Genomic DNA, 22,477 nt, shown 5'->3' with positions numbered 1-22,477 from the left:
AGATTTGCAATGTCTGTCTCTAAGTGAGGGCACAGTATTTCCTATGGGGTTAAAGCTACCTATTTCCAGATCTAACCACACCCACATTTCACTAAAGTCTTGCCCATTTAGTTAAGCCACACCCATTGCACTTTACATATGGATTCATCCGATCCATACCAAACCGCTCTCTTCGGTCCTCCCAAGACCTCCTGCTCTCTAGATCCCGTGTCATCTCCTCCCAGGACTTCTCCCGAGCTTCTCCCATCCTATAGAACTCTCTACCCCAGTCTGACTATCTCATACTCCAGGGGTGTCCAAACTATGGCCCTCCAGATTTTGAGGAACTGCAAGTCCCATGAGGCCTTGCAAGGCTCTGACATCCACAAGCAAGACACCCAGAGGCAGAAGCATGATGGGACTTGTAGTGCTTCAACAACTGGAGGGCCATAGTTTGGACACCCCTGTCCTAATCCATCCACCTTTAGATGATCCCTGAAAACCCTTCTCTTTAAATAAGCCTATCCTGCTTCTAACTAATGCTCTGTGTTTTTCTTTCCTCCATCAGCTCATCCCCCCCACAGCTATTACCTTTTGTATCACTCAACCCTTCCTACCAGGGGCGGACTGACAACTCATGGGGTCCCCGGGCAATAGGGGATCATGGGGCCCCTGTGTCCTTGCCCAAACTCAATAAAGCCTATGAAAAAGGTACCAGGGGCATCTCATGGGGCCCTCTACTGACTCCAGGCCCTCAGGCAAATGGTCAGTCTGCCCCTGCTTCCTACTAGATTGGAAGTTCTAAGGAGCAGGGCCCTCGGTTTTCTGTTGTACCAAATTGTATTGTAACTGTAATGTCTGTTTTTATATTGTAAAGTGCTGAGCAAACTGTTGGCGCTATAAAAATCCTGTCTAATAATAATAATAATCCATTAATAACCTCCTTGATAATTAAAAAGCTCCATATCTTGTAGAGTATAGCTTTTAATGACCCACTCACTGTAAGGCAAGGTTCACATTTGCTCTTCCTTTGAAAAGTGATCTGCAGTGGATCGGCTAAACAGCCGCTGTCAGGCATTCAGGAGGTGATCCTGCCACCTCCTGAATGTCTGCCCCTGTTTGGTTCTTTGTTTGCCAAAGGCAAGTGTTTGGCTCACAGTTGTATCATGGCTACTTTGACTTGAATGGGCAAGTTTGACAGGTGGAGCCACCTATCAAATCTACACGTCATATTAAATTTGCTGTGGCTGCGTCACAATGCATCATGGCCACGCATGTGAACAACGTCCTCCAGCTGTATAGTGCAGTAGTCTTTAGGTGGAGGTTGGGGGGCGATCAACCTGCAGCTCGGCCACCTGTTCTCAAAGTGTTACTCAACCCCTGCATTCACTATATCTGGTCTCCCCAGACCCTGCATTCACTATATCTGGTCTCCCCAGACCCTGCATTCACTATATCTGATCTCCCCGGACCCCACATTCACTATATCCGCTCTCCCCGGACCCTGCATTCACTATATCTGGTCTCCCCAGACCCTGCATTCACTATATCTGGTCTCCCTGGACCCTGCATTCGCCATATCCGCTCTCCCCGGACCCTGCATTCACTATATCTGGTCACCCCGGACCCTGCATTCACTATATCGGGTCTCCCCGGACCCTGCATTCACTATATCTGGTCACCCCGGACCCTGCATTCACTATATCGGGTCTCCCCGGACCCTGTATTCACTATATCTGGTCTCCCCGGACCCTGCATTCACTATATCTGCTCTCCCCGGACCCTGCATTCACTATATCTGGTCTCCCCGGACCCTGGATTCACTAAATCAGGTCTCCCAGGACCCTGCATTCACTATATCTGGTCTCCCCGGACCCTGGATTCACTAAATCAGGTCTCCCAGGACCCTGCATTCACTATATCTGGTCTCCCTGGACCCTGCATTCAGTATATCTGGTCTCCCCGGACCCTGCATTCACTATATCTGGTCTCCCCGGACCCTGCATTCACTATATCTAGTCTCCCACAGTACACACAGCATTAAATTGCAATTATTTTAGTAAATATAAACTGCTTAATACTTTTTCTCATCAGCAGTATATAGCAGTCTTGTGATTTCTATCAGTGTCCAGCAAAGCACTACAGGAAGAGTTTTCATTCTGCTCTAGGAGGATGCAGAACCTCTGACCCTCTGTCTGGACAGCTCTGATTGGCCCTGTGCTGATCACAAGCACTCTCCCAAGAAAAAAAATAACCTCTCTAGCAATACACACTAAACTGAGAATGTGCAGAGTGACTCTACACCATATGTCTTATAAGGAGAAAAGAAGGTTAGGATCAGAGAAGACAGAATCAAACAGCTTTTTTTACACAATGCGGAGGATTAACCCCTTAGGTTCCATAGTGAGTATAACAAGCATGCTCTACTGCATCTACAGACTGATTGTACTGTTGTGGGTTTAGTAACACTTTAAATGGGCAAGTCTGACAGTTGGCACCGCCCATCAAATCTACACATCGTATGAAATTTGCTGCGGCTGCAACACAATGCATCATGCCGCACATGTGAACAATGTCCTCCAGCTGTATAGTACAGTAGTCTTTAGGTGGGTGGTTGGGGGGGATAAACCTGCAGCTCAACCACCTGTTCTTAATGCCCCCCACCCCAGCCGCTCGTGTGAATGAGGTGTAACTGAGCCGTGATCGAATATGCACATTCTTCCTCCATGATGGTAGGCTGCGAACTCAAGTACAGCAATATCCCTCCTGCCCTCCTTCCTGAGAGTTCGCAGCACAAACACCTCACTGATCATGATATTATCTCATTCACCATAATTAAATCTATTCTTTTGGGAGCTCAGCTCATGTTGAAGTATGAAAGTGGACAGCCCAAGAGAGGCAACATAACTTGTATACTGTATGTAAACCAAACAACTAAGATCTCCTATAATCTTCAATAAGGTCACGTTTTTTCAAAATACACCTTTGATCGTTTTCATTTGTCAGCTGTGATTGAAATGAAAAGAGAAGAATGGGAACCGTAAGAAAAAAAGAATCATACTCGCCTAGATGGCTGCAACACCTATCCCAGCTGCAGCTGCCCCCCACCACCTCTAAGACCGAGAACTGAGCGATCAAACACCACTGATCACTCAGCTCTCGGTCTATCAGTCACCAGCTCTGTGCTCTGCTGTCAAGGTCCTACCTTTTGTCAGAGGTTATGCTGCTCAATGTGCTGGCATCCATCTTAGGTTTCTGCAAAGCATGGTGGGAGCCTTTTATGCTTTCAGGCCTCTGCGGTCCATCCCCCAGAGGGGTGTGGTTGAGCACATTTAAGCCTGTTGTCTGCACTTGCTCTATGCATTCGTGTCCTGTTTGTTAGTGTTGTTGCAAGCTCTTACTCTACTCTCGTGGCTCTCCTGGAAACTGACTCGGCTTTGACTAAGACTATTCTCAGCCTTATCCCTTTATCTGACCTCCCGATGCTGAACCCGGCTTGTGACCCATGTATTCTTGTCTACCGTTCTGTACTGTCTGTCCCGCTGTTATCGACCCGGCCTGTCCGACTATGCTATCGTTCTTATCTGGTTCCTACCTGCTATACACCATTGGCGGCGGCCATTACCGCAGCTGGGGTTTCTCGGGGGCCGTGACCTGGTTCCTGGCTGCGTCAAGTCCATCCCCACCATCAGGGGCCCTGGTGAAGGGCAGCCTGGGGCTTAGACTCCGCGCCCTGAGGGACTCCGGTCTGTGGGTGGTGGTTGTCGTCAGTCGGTGCGTGACCCTGCCATTAGGCCTGCCTGTCCATTCCACAGCTCCTGCCCTGACATCTGCCTCCCCAGTGCTCACTGAAGCACTCGGCTGTGGAGGGGATGGCTAACTCAGTCTCTCAGACACTCGCTGAGAGGCTAATCCAGCTGCCAGTCCAGGCTTCTGGGTGGATCCCAACCATATGGTCTGTGACATCTGAAAACAGATCACAGTAGTGCAGAAATATAGCCAAAAAAGCTTAGGCCCATACTTCTTCTGTTAGTCCTGCATTGAAGCTCTCTCTGAAGACACTTCCTATTATAGAGTGGCAATGCTCTATCCCTGTCTAACACAGCACTGCATTTCTGGCAGGACCAACAGGTGCTTTCTGTATTTCCTGAAAATGTTCTTAGCCTAAAAAATAAAACTAACACAGGCAACACATCCAAGGACTGTAATTTGCAAAATATAGAACTTTTGTTCTTGGATTTAGTTTTCCTTTAAGTGTTGTCATGGAAGGTAGGCCATCTTTAGTAAGTTTATATACAACAGTTAGGACTTACTGGAATTTAGCATATTCACAATTGTAGCTTCATTCATAGCTTGAGCTGGAAAGAAAGTGGAAAAGAGAATGCAGAATTATTCATAGAGAAAAGCAGAAAAACAATTTATATGATTCAGTAATTGCTTTATTATTATTATAGGCAGTGGTTAGCTCCAGTGTTCTGGGCTTGGGTCCTAACATGAAATGCTATGTACACGTGCTCCAGATTCCTTTCTCTATCCTAAGCCCCACGGTCCTTTTTGGAGAGTATAGATGGATTTGAAGCTCTGCTAGGATTTTCTTGACAGGCAGATGTAGCACCCTCCTAGTGTATGATGTATGATGATAGTGTAGGATACTAGGTAAATTTAGTTATGGCTCCTTCTGTAATCAAGGGAGCATTGATTGTTTTGTCTGGTCCGTTCAGCGTTTCATGGGTTTGATTGCTTCCCCCTGCTTTTAGAAGCAGTTTCTTGAGTTTAGGGAAGGAATATTTTAATAACCAGCCTGAATATTGATCAGGGCCTAGCAATTCCTTGGGGAGGTGTGCTCAGTTGGTGGCTGGGAAGCTGCTAAATAGTATGGAACCCTGGAGAGATTGTCTTTCCCCAGGAAGGAGAGTTCCAAGCCTTAGGGGGCTTTTGCCCCTTAGACAACTTATGGACTATGTTGCTGTTCTGTGAGGTCTTAGTGGTGGCAGAGCTGGGACCTGGAAGTCATCTGAAACTGTCTGTAGGAATTTCCTAAAGGGATCTGGTCTAGAGGAAGACTGTCTCACTTACTGGTTTGTTTCGAGGAGGCGGCAAGGTGGCAGTTGACCTGGGACTTGTGAACTGATTCCAGGTGACTGTGTGCTTCTGGGATATATGTTCCAGAGGTAGCTTGGACTGAAACTGCTCTCACTGGGTCTCAGATACTGGTCATTCCCTGTCTTCAGCAGTATCCTACACTGTGAACTTAGAGAAGAGTGTCCTCCTGTACTGTGCAGTGTTCCTGAGAACGCACTGGATACCAGTGACTATGCAGTGGTACAGGGTAACCCATACCTCCCAACTTTTTGAGATGGGAACGAGAGACACCTATTAGCAAACGTATGCAGGCATAGGACACAGCCCCTGCCATGGCGCCTTAAAGGAAAATTATACAAAAAAAGATTAGTTGAACCCACAAGTGCTTTTGTTTGCCACTACTATTTCTTTACATTGGCTTTTGAGTTTTACAAATGCAACAATTTAGAAACTGGATGAAAGGTTTAGCACTGGAAAACACGTTTTGATAGATAAATAGTGCATTTTATATACAACTATATAGATCAGACCAAAATGAGGGGCAAATGAGGAGGAAAGAGGGACAGAGGAACTTTGTTCCAAATCAAGGACAGTCCCTCCAAATCAGGGAGTCACTCCAAATCAGGGACAGTTGGGAGGTATGGGTAACCAGATGCCAAAGAGACTTGCCCCTCTCTTGTTACAAATTTCACCAGCAATAAATCACAAAAAGACAACTCCTAGACTGTTTATTGGAGCCAGAGTGAATGGATTGTTACTTGGGTGGACAGGCAGCCTCTACACTTTTACATGAACCAGTTCATACCAGCAGCCCCCCTTGAGGTATCACTATACAAAAAATACACTCTCCAACAATGTCAGTGCCAGGGGCGGACTGACCATTCGGGCACTTGGGCACTGCCTGAGGGCCCGGGGTCAGTAGGAGGCCCCATGAGATGCTTCTGGTACCTTTCATAGGCTTTTTTGGGTGTGGTTTGAGTGTGGGCAAGAACACAGGGGCCCCATGATTTCCTATTGCCCGGGGGCCCCATGAGTTGTCAGTCCGCCCTTGGTCAGTGCTTTTCAAAACTTCATTATTATGGACGATTGTGTGGGGAGGTCTAACCAGCAGGCACCTGTGTTCACTGACAGATGCTCACTATGCAGGCTTGTGAGTGGTGGCTTTCCCAGGTTTTTGGAAGGATTTTGATTATGTCAGTGTTCCCATTGAGAATGTTTCCCCTTAATTCTGGTCCCAATTACTGTTTTTTCTGTGACAGTAATAAAAACATGTTAGTGGTTGTAATGTTCTACTCTGTTTAGCTACATACATTCTCACTGAAGAGATTTCTTCTCACTTTCTGTCTTATTGATCCCTATCACCAGGACAGAAAGTGATGGGAAGAGCTACCAAATGGGGGACACAATTAAAAAATAAAATTTTTGAGTTCTCTTTTAAAGGCTCCAAAAATTGTGTGTGTGTTGGCAGCACAGGGGAACTGTATGCTGTCAGCTTTATTTTATTACTTGAGGTTAAGTAAGACCCCACACCGGCATAATAACGTCTTTTCACCTGGCAGTGATACCCAACCTATCCTGGCATTGACAGTTGACAGTTCTATACATGTTGTACTTTACAATTTACTCTTTAGTCCAAAAGCAGGGGGGTAAGCTGCTCTGTACATGGTGAGGCCTCGCATACTCGTGGTCCAGGCCCATTCCATAGGAGGGCTCCATTAGAACCCCTCTTCCTCCTCCTTCCTTTTACTTTTATTCTCCATCACCCAGAAGGTTAACATAAATGTTTTACACCTCATTCCCCATTCGTTCCCCCAATTTCCATTCATTGTAGGAGTATATGTCCACTCTTTTCTCGTACTAATACAGACCAGTCCTTGTTACTAAGTCAGAACTCTCTTTACTTGAATAAAAATATAAAAGTATGGTTCCTCTTTATCTGTATATCATAGTTTTTCATCAGTCACGTGGCAATGCAAAGGTTACAAAACATGTCTGAGTTTCTTCTCAACTAGTTCTTGGGCTTGGACTATGCTGTGGTTTCTCACACCTCTAGTCTATAGTAGCTTTCAACCAGTGGTAAAATTGCTCAATTATACAGTCCCGTTTCTGGGTCCTGCTAAGGGATAACCCCAGTTAGGTGCAGCACTGCATCCTCCAATGTATAGTCCTTCTCACTCCCATGACCAACAACCAACTTCTTGGCACCACAGATCAAATAGCAAACACCCCACAGTTTGTTATCCCCTGGACTACCAGCCATTGACCCCTTATGTGAGAATCCGTGTCCGTCCAGCGACAGCCCCAAAACATCACTGCTGTAGAGGAGATCTGCATGGAGGAATGGGCCAACATACCAGCAACAGTGTGTGCCAACCTTGTGAAGACTTACAGGAAACGTCTGACCTCTGTCATTGCCAACAAAGGATATATAACAAAGTATTGAGATGAACTTTTGATATTGACCAAATACTTATTTTCCACCATAATTTGCAAATAAATTCTTTCCAAATCAGCCAATGTGATTGTCTGGATTGTTTTTCTCATTTTGTCTCTCATAGTTGAGGTCTACCTATGATGCCAATTACAGGCCTCTCTCATCTTTTTAAGTGGGAGAACTTGCACAATTGGTGGCTGACTAAATACTTTTGTGCCCCACTGTACATATACTTCTGTAATATTTATTAAATAAATGATTTTGCAATTTTATTTCAAGTTTTTTTAAACTTCCCTGTAAATCTCAGCTGCTTTGTGTCTGGGGATATGGAAGGAAAGACATGGGTAACTTGTTTAACAAGTCAGATGGGAGATGCTAGGGATAATGGGGAGGACAGCCAATGTGACAACAAATGCACCCATGCTTCCAAAATGGCCCAGCACCGCAGACTGCTCTATATCCAGGAACATTGGTGAAAAGCATTCTAAATGGATTTGTCACAAGCTCTGACTGGGGAAAGTTTATTCGCTCTTACCTAGTCATGGGGCTTCTGAGTCATGGCAGTGGAGCTGTACACACAAATGTTTCTGGAGGACACATCTGGTGGTTGTATCTAGACAGGCCCCAATGGTCTTCCCAGGAACAAGAGCCTGGTCAAACTCTAAGTTAGGCTACCTCTGTTTATTCACCAATGCCCACCATATCCATGGTACCATTGATGCTTCAAATAGGATGTTGTGTCAATCCAATAGGGTTTGTGTACACAGACATTGGTGTGCATTTTAGGAAAATGCAGGAAAACAAACACAAGTCAGCAGACTTCAATAGAGTTGTGTACATAACCTGCTTTGTGTTGGGTTGCTTTCTTTGGATGTAGCAAGTCTGATGGCAGTGCATTTGGATTGACAAAGCAGGTCAAGCACAAAGTTTCTTGTGAAATGTTGCAATTTGCATTTGAATGCATATGTTGGAGCAGCAATGGGCTCCAATAGGAAAGGTCAATTTTGACATGAATCCTCACTCTGCTCTCCGCTTACTAGCAAGTTTAGATGCTGTCAGCATGCTTTGAAATTTCAGCGATAAGGGGATAATATACTGATATTCTACAAATCATAGTTTATTTACAGCATCATCAAAATATATTTTAAAATCTGAACTGACTTACCAGGCAAAGTAATTTCTATTGAACGCCCTACGATCTGCTCATTGTTGTAGGTTGCTGAACATTTATAAAATCCTGTGTAATTTGTGTGCACAGAGTTCACCCTTAGAACATGAACTGCTTCTTTTTCTTTTATGTCTTCCCATTCGGAGGAGATCCGAGGATCCGGTTCTACAGGCTCACATTTATTATTTTGTTGTTGATCTATTCTGCACCAGGTCACATTGGGCAGATCCTGGGAGCAGAAAGAGACTGGACATCTCAGGACAAATGAATTAGATTGACTGATCTTTGAATTCGCTGGGATATTTATTTGTGGAGTGCAAGCCAAACCGAGACCTGTGAAGAAAGGAACATTCATTACAAACTGCTCCGTGTACGATGGCTTAGTGTTATCATTTGACTTGCAAGAGATTCTGATTTCAGTTTCCGTAAGAGGCTCTATCTGTAGGGATATTGTATGTTCTCCAGAATCAAACTTCTAGGTTAAAAGGTTATAATGAGAGAAAAGGCAATCAATCCTATTCCTACTTGAAATCATAAACCTGGAAGACTTTTCTCTTATTGTCTTAATCTGCTTGCTTGTTCCACGTCAGGCAATGTTGAAGCCAGAAGATTATTATGCTAGCCAGGTAACTAGAATTTTCAGAAAGATCAACAATGTCAGCCTTCATATTTACCTCAAGCTCTTGCTCTTAAAGAAACTACTGGGAGAATTATCTAGGCAACTGCTGACTTTTCCTTCTCAATGATCCTTTAATTCACAAAGCTCAATAGCTCAAGCTGAACAGTATACACATGCATCAATAACTCATAGGAGTGACTACACCCTTCCCCTACACACACACACACACACCACCTTCTGTACAGCTCAGTCCAAAATTGTACTTTAGGAATCCTCTGTCTGGTTTGCTGAAACTTTGCAGATACTGTAGTCATCGGAAATAAATAGATAAGTGTAATGGTTATTTTGTAGGCACTGTGGTAATGGAGAATGAGCTTTGTTTTTTAACAAGGTTTGTGGTTAATGGTCAGTCTATGGCGGTATTCACACAACAGCAGTGGTTAAAAACTGAAAGTAATATTTTGTGGATGCAAGAATTATAAATAAGGATCTGGGAGTTCTGGTAGATCACAAGCTTAATAATGGCATGCAATGCCAAGCTGCGGTTTCTAAAGTGAGCAAAATCCTCTCTTGTATTAAAAGAGGTATAGACTCCAGAGAGAGAGATATCATTTCCCCGGTACAAATCATTAGTAAGACCTCATCTGGAATATGCAGTTCAGTTTTGGGCACCAATTCACAAAAAGAACATTGGGGAACTGGAGAAAGTGCAGAGAAGGGCAACCAAACTGATAAGAGGCATGGAGGAGCTCAGCTATGAGGAAAGATTAGAGGAACTGAATTTATTCTCTCTTAAGAAGAGGAGATTAAGGGGGGATATGATCTCCATGTATAATACATAAGGGGGGGTATGATCTCCATGTATAATACATAAGGGGGGATATGATCTCCATGTATAATACATAAGGGGGGATATGATCACCATGTATAATACATAAGGGGGGGGTATGATCTCCATGTATAATACATAAGGGGGGGATATGATCTCCATGTATAATACATAAGGGGGATATGATCTCCATGTATAATACATAAGGGGGATATGATCTCCATGTATAATACATAAGGGGGATATGATCTCCATGTATAATACATAAGGGGGGATATGATCTCCATGTATAATACATAAGGGGGGATATGATCACCATGTATAATACATAAGGGGGGATATGATCTCCATGTATAATACATAAGGGGGGATATGATCTCCATGTAAAATACATAAGGGGGATATGATCTCCATGTATAATACATAAGGGGGATATGATCTCCATGTATAATACATAAGGGGGGATACGATCACCATGTATAATACATAAGGGGGGATATGATCTCCATGTATAATACATAAGGGGGATATGATCTCCATGTATAATACATAAGGGGGGATATGATCTCCATGTATAATACATAAGGGGGGATATGATCACCATGTATAATACATAAGGGGGGATATGATCTCCATGTATAATACATAAGGGGGGATATGATCTCCATGTATAATACATAAGGGGGGGATATGATCTCCATGTATAATACATAAGGGGGTATGATCCCCATGTATAATACATAAGGGGGGATATGATCTCCATGTATAATACATAAGGGGGGATATGATCTCCATGTATAATACATAAGGGGGGATATGATCTCCATGTATAATACATAAGGGGGGATATGATCGCCATGTATAATACATAAGGGGGATATGATCAACATGTAAAATACATAAGGGGGGATATGATCTCCATGTATAAATACATAAGGGGGGATATGATCTCCATGTATAGTACATAAGGGGGGATATGATCTCCATGTATAAATACATTAGTGGTTCATATAGTGAACTCGGTGTAGAGCTATTCCCCCTGAGGTCATCACAGAGGACAAGGGGGCACTCTTTACGTCTGGAGGACAAAGAAATGTAATCTCCAAACACAGAAAGGTTTCTTCACAGTGAGAGCTGTGAAAATGTGGAATAGACTCCCTCAAGAGTTGGTTCTGGCTAGCTCAGTGGATTGTTTCAAAAAAGGCCTGGATTCTTTCCTAGATACACAGAATATAGCTGGATATAACATTTATAGGTAAAGTTGATCCAGGGAATATCCGATTGCCTCTCGGGGGATCAGGAAGGATTTGTTTATATCGTGGTTTGCTGGGTTTTTTTTCTATGGTTGAACTGGATGGACTTTTTTGTCTTTTTTCAGCCATACTAACTATGTAACTATGATAGTCTTTTGACATCACAGTAGTGCTGCTGCTGTAAATTAAGGTTCTAGGTGAAGTAGATTGGTCATCCTCCATGGATGTCCTCTATGAGCTCACAGAGGAGCTGTACCAGGAAGCCACTGGCAGATTGGAGAGATCCATAACGCATTGCCCAGGACAGTCTTGTGAAGAGAAGATCCTATTTAACTTGTCTCAGATACAATATTTCTATATTCGTGTAGCACTACCCTCTTGAGGGCCGCTGGATTTGTTTGGGTCCCCCTAAACTCTGCATGGCCAGGCAACACATTTTTCCACACCTGCACGCTTGTAATCAGTAAACAGTCCTTGAGCTTGTTTTTACTTGGATGGGGTCTAGGGGTATACGAGATGCCCAAGGAACTGTAAACTTGAGGACAAAATTCTTAGCAACAATACTGTACAAAAAGGTGGATCAAAACAATAGCAACTGTCTCTGTTAAGGAGCATTGAAGCCCCCTTGGTGTACTTCCTCAGACCCCAGATGAATCCTTCCTCTTCACCCCGACTGCACTGAGGGCATCCCTGGGCAAGGGATTCCATAATCTGCCAGTTAATTAGTCCCGGATGAGATCTAGTTGGGTCTTGTACCTGACTGCCCTCTCCCTTTATCTGGCCCCTGTCAGCATGGTGGGTTGGTAGCTGCTTTCAGGCCTTTCACTGGGCTGGCTCCTTCCCTGCTGCTCAGAATGTCCTCCCTAAGAGATAGTGGAACAGTGAAGATCCTCCTGTCTCCTAGGGCCCCCTCCCAGGCTCCACATTCCTACCTTCCTCTCAGTCCATCTTCCACCAACTCCCCTGCTGCTAAGACTCTTCTACATTTAAGGGTTGTCCTTGGTCCCCATGCCTGGCCTCCTGCCTGGGGATTTGCCAAGTTCCCTTAAACATGCATATCTAGGTTTGCTCCCCTCCTCCTCCTCCTCCAAAAGTTCTCTGAGTTTCTGGAAGGGTGGGAGGACTCCATAAGCCGTAACATGTAGAGCCTCCCAGCTTGTCCTGAGGTGAACTTCTGCCTCACTCACAGGCTGCTACCCAGACTCTGTCTCAAACAAATAATAAATCTAGCTACCTAGAGGGTGCTACATTCACTTGGAGCTGGGGTCCAGGTCAAAATATAACTAGTCCTGTAATTGGGCAAACAATATCCTGCCACTTTATTTTAATAAAAGCAAGTACAAGTAAACTTTAATCAAAGATAACATAGGGAGATATTTCACTACCAGTAGTCCTATCTGTTCATTCATTCTGAAGTCCGTCAAAGTTATAAAAGCTGAACTCTAATCAGAAATATTGATAAATGTGTGGTAATCTTCATTTATTCACTGCTTAATATGTTGCTCATCTTTTTCCATCTCTTAAAGTTGAACTTTACTATACCAAGTTGATAAAAAATAATGTTCTTTAGCGAGGAACATACCTTTCATAGTAATGATTCTGCTACCAAAATTAGTGTGTGCTGTAAAATGCCTCCAGTATTGCTTCTGTTTCTTCTTGCTGGAGGCTGCCATTTGGCTGAAGCCCAGAGCCCTGGAGCAGCAGTAAATCTTTAGGTTGTCAACAAATCGGCCTCTAGATTTTAGGCACAGTGCCTAAAAAATGGAGAGCACCTGAGCATGAGCAGAGCAGTGTGAGACAGTGTATTACTGGATTTTAAACAGTATAGGCACTTATTTTTACCCACTTGATGGCTGGGCTATAGCTGAATGACAGCTGCAGTGTGGTTGTTTAGTTGTGGGAGGGCATCATATGCCTCACGTACGCACCCAGTGAGCTCTGTGATCACTGTGTCCATCGGACACAGCTGATCACATGACAATGTAAAGGACTAATCACAGAACTCTTTTACCACGTGATCAGCTGAGTCCAATAACACAACTGAGCTCAGTGTAAATACAGTTGCCTGTCACAGCATGAGGAAAGAGAGAAGAGTCAGTAAACGGCAAATGTATTTAAAAATCAGATGCAGTCGAATGCAGCCCCCAGCCCCAACAGTGTCCATCAGTGCCGCCAATCAGTGTCCATCAGTGCCGCCAGTCAGTTTCCATCAGTGTCGCCAGTCAGTGTCCATCAGTGTCGCCAGTCAGTGTTCATCAGTGCTGCCAGTCAGTGTCCATCAGTGTTGCCAGTGTCCATCAATACCTTAGATTGTATATCCCTTGAGGGTTAGGGACTGATGGGAATGTACAATATATATGTAAAGCGTTACGTATATTGATGGCGCTATAGAAGTACCTGAAATAAATAAATAATTAATGCCGCCAGTCAGTGATCATCAGTGCCACCAGTCAGTGCCCATCAGTGCCGCCAGTCAATGTCTATCAGTGCCACCAGTCAATGTCTATTAGTGCTCCCAGTTAATGTCTATCCGTGAGGCCAGTCAGTGCCCATCACTGCCACAAGTCAGTGCTGTCTATCAGTGACCTTCAGTGCTGCCTATCAGTGCCACCTATCGGTGCCCATCAGTGCCACCTATCAGTGCTGCACATCAGTGCAGCCTCATCAGTGCCTCTTCATCAGAGCCCATCAGTGCAGCCTCATCAGTGCTCATCAGTGCTGCATATCAGTGCCCATCAGTGCAGCCTCATCAGTGCTCATCAGTGCTGCATATCAGTGCCCATCAGTGCAGCCTCATCAGCACACATCAGTGAAGGAGAAAAATTACCTGTTTGCAAAGTTTTATAACAGAAATTAAGAAAAAAAACATTTTTTTGTTTGTTTAGCAAAAAATAAAAACCCCAGCGGTGATTAAATACCAACAAAAGAAAGCTCTATCTGTCTCAAAAAATGATAAAAATTGGTACAGTTTTGCATGATCGCGCAATTGTCATTCAAAGTGCGACAACACTGAAAGCTGAAAATTGGCCTGGGCAGGAAGGGGGTGAAAGTGTTCGGTAGGCAAGTTTTACGTTGCTATACCTGCAAAAGGGACCAGCCTGAAGCGATCTAACAGGACTTAATTTTCTGACTATAGTTCCACTTTCAGGACAAGCTTCAGGCTTCTTCCATCGTGGGTCCCATAAAATAATGAATGAAGAGGTTTGTCACTAAAAGGGTATGTTGGATTTCCAAAACAATGAGGGCACACAGCCAAGACTCTTCGCAAACTCAGCCAAGGTTCACCAACGTGGCCGGATTTGGACCAGCCAGGCCCATTTGTTAAACACATTCATTTTCGCCTAATTGATCATTATGTGTAGAGATGAGCGAAGTATTCAAAAATTCGATTCGACTGATTCGGCGAATTCGTAGAAAAATTTCGATTCGAGTCGAATATATTCGCTGTGAATTTAACTTAAAAAAGGGTGTTTCTAGGCTTCAGAGAGACTTAATATTAGTGCTGAACACTGTACCTTTAATTTAAATGCCCTTGGAGTCTGCTGGGGAAGAGAAATAATACTGTCAGGCAGTATGACATGCAGATGAGTGCCGTCGATCTTAGAATCACCGCACACTTCACTCATTTGGGCAGTCACGGGGCCAAAACCAGAGTGTGGAGCCACAGTGTGGCGGTGGAGGCAGCAGCAATGGGAGGCCATACAGCACCCTATGACAAAAATGGAAACCACCAGCAGTGTGAGGAGACCTGAAAGTGGCACATGGCAGAGTGTGGCGATAGAGACAGCAGCAATGGGAGGCCGTACAGGGACCCATGACACACTCTGGACCTGGCAGCAGCATGAGGAGGCGGTACAGGGGCCCATGGCAGATTACGGGCCTGGCAGCAGCATGAGGAGTCGGTACGGGGGCCCATGGCAGATTACAGGCCTGGCAGCAGCAATGGGAGGCCGTACAGGGACCCATGACACAATCTGGACCTGGCAGCAGCATGGGGAGGCGGTACAGGGGCCCATGACAGATTACGGGCCTGGCAGCAGCATTTGGAGTCGGTACGGGGGCCCATGACACACTCTGGACCTGGCAGCAGCATGAGGAGGCGGTACAGGGGCGCATGACAGATTACGAGCCTGGCAGCAGCAACTTGGACAGGAGGACGTTCAGTTTCTGCACCGTCTGGTGCGTGCTCGCAAACTGTTGTCTCTTGGAAACGGATTCCAAGAAAGACTGCTGACGGAATCCGTGAAGAGGAGTAGCAGGAGAAGGAGCATCTGAACGAGCGGAATATGCCAACAAGCGACAACAGGGGCCCATGGCAGATTAGGGGCCTGGCAGCAGCTATGGGAGGCCCGTAATCTGCCAGCACCCTATGACAAAAAATGGAACCCACCAGCAGTGTGAGGAGACCTGAAAGTGGCACATGGCAGAGTGTGGCGATGGAGACAGCAGCAATGGGAGGCCGTACAGGGACCCATGACAGACTCTGGACCTGGCAGCAGCATGAGGAGGCGGTATATAGGGGCCTATGGCAGATTAGGGGCCTGGCAGCAGCTATGGGAGGCCCGTAATCTGCCAGCACCCTATGTCAAAAAATTCTACACACCAGCAGTGTGTGAGACCTGAAAGTGGCACATGGCAGAGTGTGGCGATGGAGACAGCAGCAATGGGAGGCCGTACAGGGACCCATGAGAGACTCTGGACTTGGCAGCAGCATGAGGAGGCGGTATAGGGGCCCATGGCAGATTAGGGGCCTGGCAGCAGCTATGGGAGGCCCGTAATCTGCCAGCACCCTATGACAAAAAATGGAACACACCAGCAGTGTGAGGAGACCTGAAAGTGGCACATGTTTGGGGCATGATTCATGGCGGATTTAGTCAGTTGTGTCAGGAACTGGTGGTTTGAAATCCAGACTAATCCACGCCTGATTCATTTTCACAAACGTCAGTCTCTCCACACTTTGGGTGGACAGTCGTGTCCTCCGCGGAGTTGCAATACCTCCTGCCGCACTAAACACGCGCTCCGATGCCACGCTACTGGCCGGGCATGACAGCCTTTCAAGGGCAAATTCAGCTAGTTGGGGCCAAAGGTCAAGTTTCGTTGCCCAGTAGTCAAGGGGATTGTCTACCTCGGTTGGCAGGGTGCTGTCCAAGTAGGCCTAAGCCTGTTGTTTGAGGTCCTGCTCCAGGTCCACCTGATGCTGCTGCTGCTGCTGCTGCTGCGGCTGGTTAGTAGTTTCCTCACTGCGCTGGTGAAGAAAGCTACTCATCATCGACTGCAGACTGAGGCAGCCGCTGCTGGTGGAGCTGCCACTGCTCCTACCACCCCACCCCTCCCCTGCTGCCATGGCAGCGGAACGCGAGCGCACAGGGCCCACAGTGTCTGAGGATGGACGTTGGCGCAGACAGGCAGAGACCAGCTGACTACATAGGTGGTTTTTATAGTACGTTATTTTGGCCTCCCTCTCAGCAGGTGTGAAAAAGGCCACCATTTTTGAACGGTAGCGAGGGTCCAACAAGGTGGACAGCCAAAAGTCATCCCTCTGTCTGATGGTTATTATTCGGCTGTCGCTACGCAAGCAAGCGAGCATGCTATGGGCCATTTGTGCCAAGGAATGCGAGGGACTCCCTGCCTCCATCTCCACAGCATACTGCCACGGTGCGTCTGGGTCCTCTGTCTCCTCCTCCTCCTCCTCCTCTACCAGATGCTCCTGCTCCTCCACTCCTGTCCGCTGAGTGGAAAAACCACCCATTTCACTCAATAATTCCTGAGCACCAATGTCCTCCTCTACCTCCTCCTCTTCTTCCTGTCCTGCCCCCACAGGGGTCATGTGGCGTTGAGATCTGTGCGCCACGTCTACCGCACCCTGACCAGCCATTGTTAACAGCATTTGTTCCAGGACGTGCAACAGAGGAATGACGTCGTTCATCCCATAGTCCTGCCGACTCACGAATAGCGTGGCCTCCTCAAAGGGCCTGAGCAAGCGCAGGTGTCACGCATGAGCTGCCAATGGCTGACATCTAAGTTACACAGGGAATACCTTTATCCGCTTTTAACATCAGGAAATCTGTGATGGCCTTTTGCTGTTCGTAAAGGCGGTCTAACATATGTAGGGTTGAATTCCACCTTGTTGCAACGTCACAGCATGAGGAGTCGGTATAGGGGCCCATGGCAGATTAGGGGCCTGGCAGCAGCTATGGGAGGCCCGTAATCTGCCAGCACCCTATGTCAAAAAAATTCTACACACCAGCAGTGTGAGGAGACCTGAAAGTGGCACATGGCAGAGTGTGGCGATGGAGACAGCAGCAATGGGAGGACGTACAGGGACCCATGAGAGACTCTGGACCTGGCAGCAGCATGAGGAGGCGGTATATAGGGGCCTATGGCAGATTAGGGGCCTGGCAGCAGCTATGGGAGGCCCTTAATCTGCCAGCACCCTATGTCAAAAAATTCTACACACCAGCAGTGTGTGAGGAGACCTGAAAGTGGCACATGGCAGAGTGTGGCGATGGAGACAGCAGCAATGGGAGGCCGTACAGGGACCCATGACAGACTCTGGACCTGGCAGCAGCATGAGGAGGCGGTATATAGGGGCCTATGGCAGATTAGGGGCCTGGCAGCAGCTATGGGAGGCCCGTAATCTGCCAGCACCCTATGTCAAAAAATTCTACACACCAGCAGTGTGTGAGGAGACCTGAAAGTGGCACATGGCAGAGTGTGGCGATGGAGACAGCAGCAATGGGAGGCCGTACAGGGACCCATGACAGACTCTGGACCTGGCAGCAGCATGAGGAGGCGGTATATAGGGGCCTATGGCAGATTAGGGGCCTGGCAGCAGCTATGGGAGGCCCTTAATCTGCCAGCACCCTATGTCAAAAAATTCTACACACCAGCAGTGTGTGAGGAGACCTGAAAGTGGCACATGGCAGAGTGTGGTGATGGAGACAGCAGCAATGGGAGGCCGTACAGGGACCCATGACAGACTCTGGACCTGGCAGCAGCATGAGGAGGCGGTATATAGGGGCCTATGGCAGATTAGGGGCCTGGCAGCAGCTATGGGAGGCCCGTAATCTGCCAGCACCCTATGTCAAAAAATTCTACACACCAGCAGTGTGTGAGGAGACCTGAAAGTGGCACATGGCAGAGTGTGGCGATGGAGACAGCAGCAATGGGAGGCCGTACAGGGACCCATGACAGACTCTGGACCTGGCAGCAGCATGAGGAGGCGGTATATAGGGGCCCATGGCAGATTAGGGGCCTGGCAGCAGCTATGGGAGGCCCGTAATCTGCCAGCACCCTATGTCAAAAAAATTCTACACACCAGCAGTGTGAGGAGACCTGAAAGTGGCACATGGCATGAGAGACTCTGGACCTGGCAGCAGCATGAGGAAGCGGTATATAGGGGCCTATGGCAGATTAGGGGCCTGGCAGCAGCAATGGGAGGCCCTTAATCTGCCAGCACCCTATGTCAAAAAATTCTACACACCAGCAGTGTGTGAGGAGACCTGAAAGTGGCACATGGCAGAGTGTGGCGATGGAGACAGCAGCAATGGGAGGCCGTACAGGGACCCATGACAGACTCTGGACCTGGCAGCAGCATGAGGAGGCGGTATATAGGGGCCCATGGCAGATTAGGGGCCTGGCAGCAGCTATGGGAGGCCCGTAATCTGCCAGCACCCTATGTCAAAAAATTCTACACACCAGCAGTGTGTGAGGAGACCTGAAAGTGGCACATGGCAGAGTGTGGCGATGGAGACAGCAGCAATGGGAGGCCGTACAGGGACCCATGACAGACTCTGGACCTGGCAGCAGCATGAGGAGGCGGTATATAGGGGCCCATGGCAGATTAGGGGCCTGGCAGCAGCTATGGGAGGCCCGTAATCTGCCAGCACCCTATGTCAAAAAAATTCTACACACCAGCAGTGTGAGGAGACCTGAAAGTGGCACATGGCAGAGTGTGGCGATGGAGACAGCAGCAATGGGAGGCCGTACAGGGACCCATGACAGACTCTGGACCTGGCAGCAGCATGAGGAGGCGGTATATAGGGGCCCATGGCAGATTAGGGGCCTGGCAGCAGCAATGGGAGGCCCGTAATCTGCCAGCACCCTATGTCAAAAAATTCTACACACCAGCAGTGTGTGAGGAGACCTGAAAGTGGCACATGGCAGAGTGTGGCGATGGAGACAGCAGCAATGGGAGGCTGTACAGGGACCCATGACAGACTCTGGACCTGGCAGCAGCATGAGGAGGCGGTATATAGGGGCCTATGGCAGATTAGGGGCCTGGCAGCAGCTATGGGAGGCCCTTAATCTGCCAGCACCCTATGTCAAAAAATTCTACACACCAGCAGTGTGTGAGGAGACCTGAAAGTGGCACATGGCAGAGTGTGGTGATGGAGACAGCAGCAATGGGAGGCCGTACAGGGACCCATGACAGACTCTGGACCTGGCAGCAGCATGAGGAGGCGGTATATAGGGGCCTATGGCAGATTAGGGGCCTGGCAGCAGCTATGGGAGGCCCGTAATCTGCCAGCACCCTATGTCAAAAAATTCTACACACCAGCAGTGTGTGAGGAGACCTGAAAGTGGCACATGGCAGAGTGTGGCGATGGAGACAGCAGCAATGGGAGGCCGTACAGGGACCCATGACAGACTCTGGACCTGGCAGCAGCATGAGGAGGCGGTATATAGGGGCCCATGGCAGATTAGGGGCCTGGCAGCAGCTATGGGAGGCCCGTAATCTGCCAGCACCCTATGTCAAAAAAATTCTACACACCAGCAGTGTGAGGAGACCTGAAAGTGGCACATGGCATGAGAGACTCTGGACCTGGCAGCAGCATGAGGAAGCGGTATATAGGGGCCTATGGCAGATTAGGGGCCTGGCAGCAGCTATAGGAGGCCCATAATCTGCCAGCACCCTATGTCAAAAAATTCAACACACCAGCAGTGTGAGGAGACCTGAAAGTGGCACATGGCAGAGTGTGGCGATGGAGACAGCAGCAATGGGAGGCCGTACAGGGACCCATGACAGACTCTGGACCTGGCAGCAGCATGAGGAGGCGGTATATAGGGGCCCATGGCAGATTAGGGGCCTGGCAGCAGCTATGGGAGGCCCGTAATCTGCCAGCACCCTATGTCAAAAAATTCTACACACCAGCAGTGTGTGAGGAGACCTGAAAGTGGCACATGGCAGAGTGTGGCGATGGAGACAGCAGCAATGGGAGGCCGTACAGGGACCCATGACAGACTCTGGACCTGGCAGCAGCATGAGGAGGCGGTATATAGGGGCCCATGGCAGATTAGGGGCCTGGCAGCAGCTATGGGAGGCCCGTAATCTGCCAGCACCCTATGTCAAAAAATTCTACACACCAGCAGTGTGTGAGGAGACCTGAAAGTGGCACATGGCAGAGTGTGGCGATGGAGACAGCAGCAATGGGAGGCCGTACAGGGACCCATGACAGACTCTGGACCTGGCAGCAGCATGAGGAGGCGGTATATAGGGGCCTATGGCAGATTAGGGGCCTGGCAGCAGCTATGGGAGGCCTTTAATCTGCCAGCACCCTATGTCAAAAAATTCTACACACCAGCAGTGTGTGAGGAGACCTGAAAGTGGCACATGGCAGAGTGTGGTGATGGAGACAGCAGCAATGGGAGGCCGTACAGGGACCCATGACAGACTCTGGACCTGGCAGCAGCATGAGGAGGCGGTATATAGGGGCCCATGGCAGATTAGGGGCCTGGCAGCAGCTATGGGAGGCCCGTAATCTGCCAGCACCCTATGTCAAAAAATTCTACACACCAGCAGTGTGTGAGGAGACCTGAAAGTGGCACATGGCAGAGTGTGGCGATGGAGACAGCAGCAATGGGAGGCCGTACAGGGACCCATGACAGACTCTGGACCTGGCAGCAGCATGAGGAGGCGGTATATAGGGGCCCATGGCAGATTAGGGGCCTGGCAGCAGCAATGGGAGGCCCGTAATCTGCCAGCACCCTATGTCAAAAAATTCTACACACCAGCAGTGTGAGGAGACCTGAAAGTGGCACATGGCAGAGTGTGGCGATGGAGACAGCAGCAATGGGAGGCCGTACAGGGACCCATGACAGACTCTGGACCTGGCAGCAGCATGAGGAGGCGGTATATAGGGGCCTATGGCAGATTAGGGGCCTGGCAGCAGCTATGGGAGGCCCTTAATCTGCCAGCACCCTATGTCAAAAAATTCTACACACCAGCAGTGTGTGAGGAGACCTGAAAGTGGCACATGGCAGAGTGTGGCGATGGAGACAGCAGCAATGGGAGGCCGTACAGGGACCCATGACAGACTCTGGACCTGGCAGCAGCATGAGGAGGCGGTATATAGGGGCCCATGGCAGATTAGGGGCCTGGCAGCAGCTATGGGAGGCCCGTAATCTGCCAGCACCCTATGTCAAAAAATTCTACACACCAGCAGTGTGTGAGGAGACCTGAAAGTGGCACATGGCAGAGTGTGGTGATGGAGACAGCAGCAATGGGAGGCCGTACAGGGACCCATGACAGACTCTGGACCTGGCAGCAGCATGAGGAGGCGGTATATAGGGGCCTATGGCAGATTAGGGGCCTGGCAGCAGCTATGGGAGGCCCGTAATCTGCCAGCACCCTATGTCAAAAAATTCTACACACCAGCAGTGTGTGAGGAGACCTGAAAGTGGCACATGGCATGAGAGACTCTGGACCTGGCAGCAGCATGAGGAAGCGGTATATAGGGGCCTATGGCAGATTAGGGGCCTGGCAGCAGCTATAGGAGGCCCATAATCTGCCAGCACCCTATGTCAAAAAATTCAACACACCAGCAGTGTGAGGAGACCTGAAAGTGGCACATGGCAGAGTGTGGCGATGGAGACAGCAGCAATGGGAGGCCGTACAGGGACCCATGACAGACTCTGGACCTGGCAGCAGCATGAGGAGGCGGTATATAGGGGCCTATGGCAGATTAGGGGCCTGGCAGCAGCTATGGGAGGCCCTTAATCTGCCAGCACCCTATGTCAAAAAATTCTACACACCAGCAGTGTGTGAGGAGACCTGAAAGTGGCACATGGCAGAGTGTGGTGATGGAGACAGCAGCAATGGGAGGCCGTACAG

The 22,477-nt window shown here is 48.1% G+C and overlaps 1 protein-coding gene across 1 annotated transcript in view; it reads right to left on the bottom strand.

The window, feature by feature from the left end:
• The window catches only part of LOC149450467 (B- and T-lymphocyte attenuator-like), a 66,559-nt gene that overhangs the window by 14,493 nt on the left and 29,589 nt on the right, over window positions 1-22,477 (bottom strand). The window contains exons 2-3 of the mRNA XM_089691921.1: window positions 8,661-8,996; window positions 4,293-4,337 (exon numbers count right to left, since the gene is read on the bottom strand). Coding sequence (XP_089548047.1) covers window positions 4,293-4,337; window positions 8,661-8,996 — 381 coding nt within the window. The remainder of the gene's footprint in view (window positions 1-4,292; window positions 4,338-8,660; window positions 8,997-22,477) is intronic.

The sequence above is a fragment of the Staurois parvus genome, unplaced genomic scaffold (assembly GCF_062004578.1).
Source record: "Staurois parvus isolate SC_StPar_1 unplaced genomic scaffold, SC_StPar_1.0 ptg000574l, whole genome shotgun sequence".
Lineage (NCBI taxonomy): Eukaryota > Metazoa > Chordata > Amphibia > Anura > Ranidae > Staurois > Staurois parvus.
This window is presented reverse-complemented; position numbering and strand designations above follow the sequence as displayed.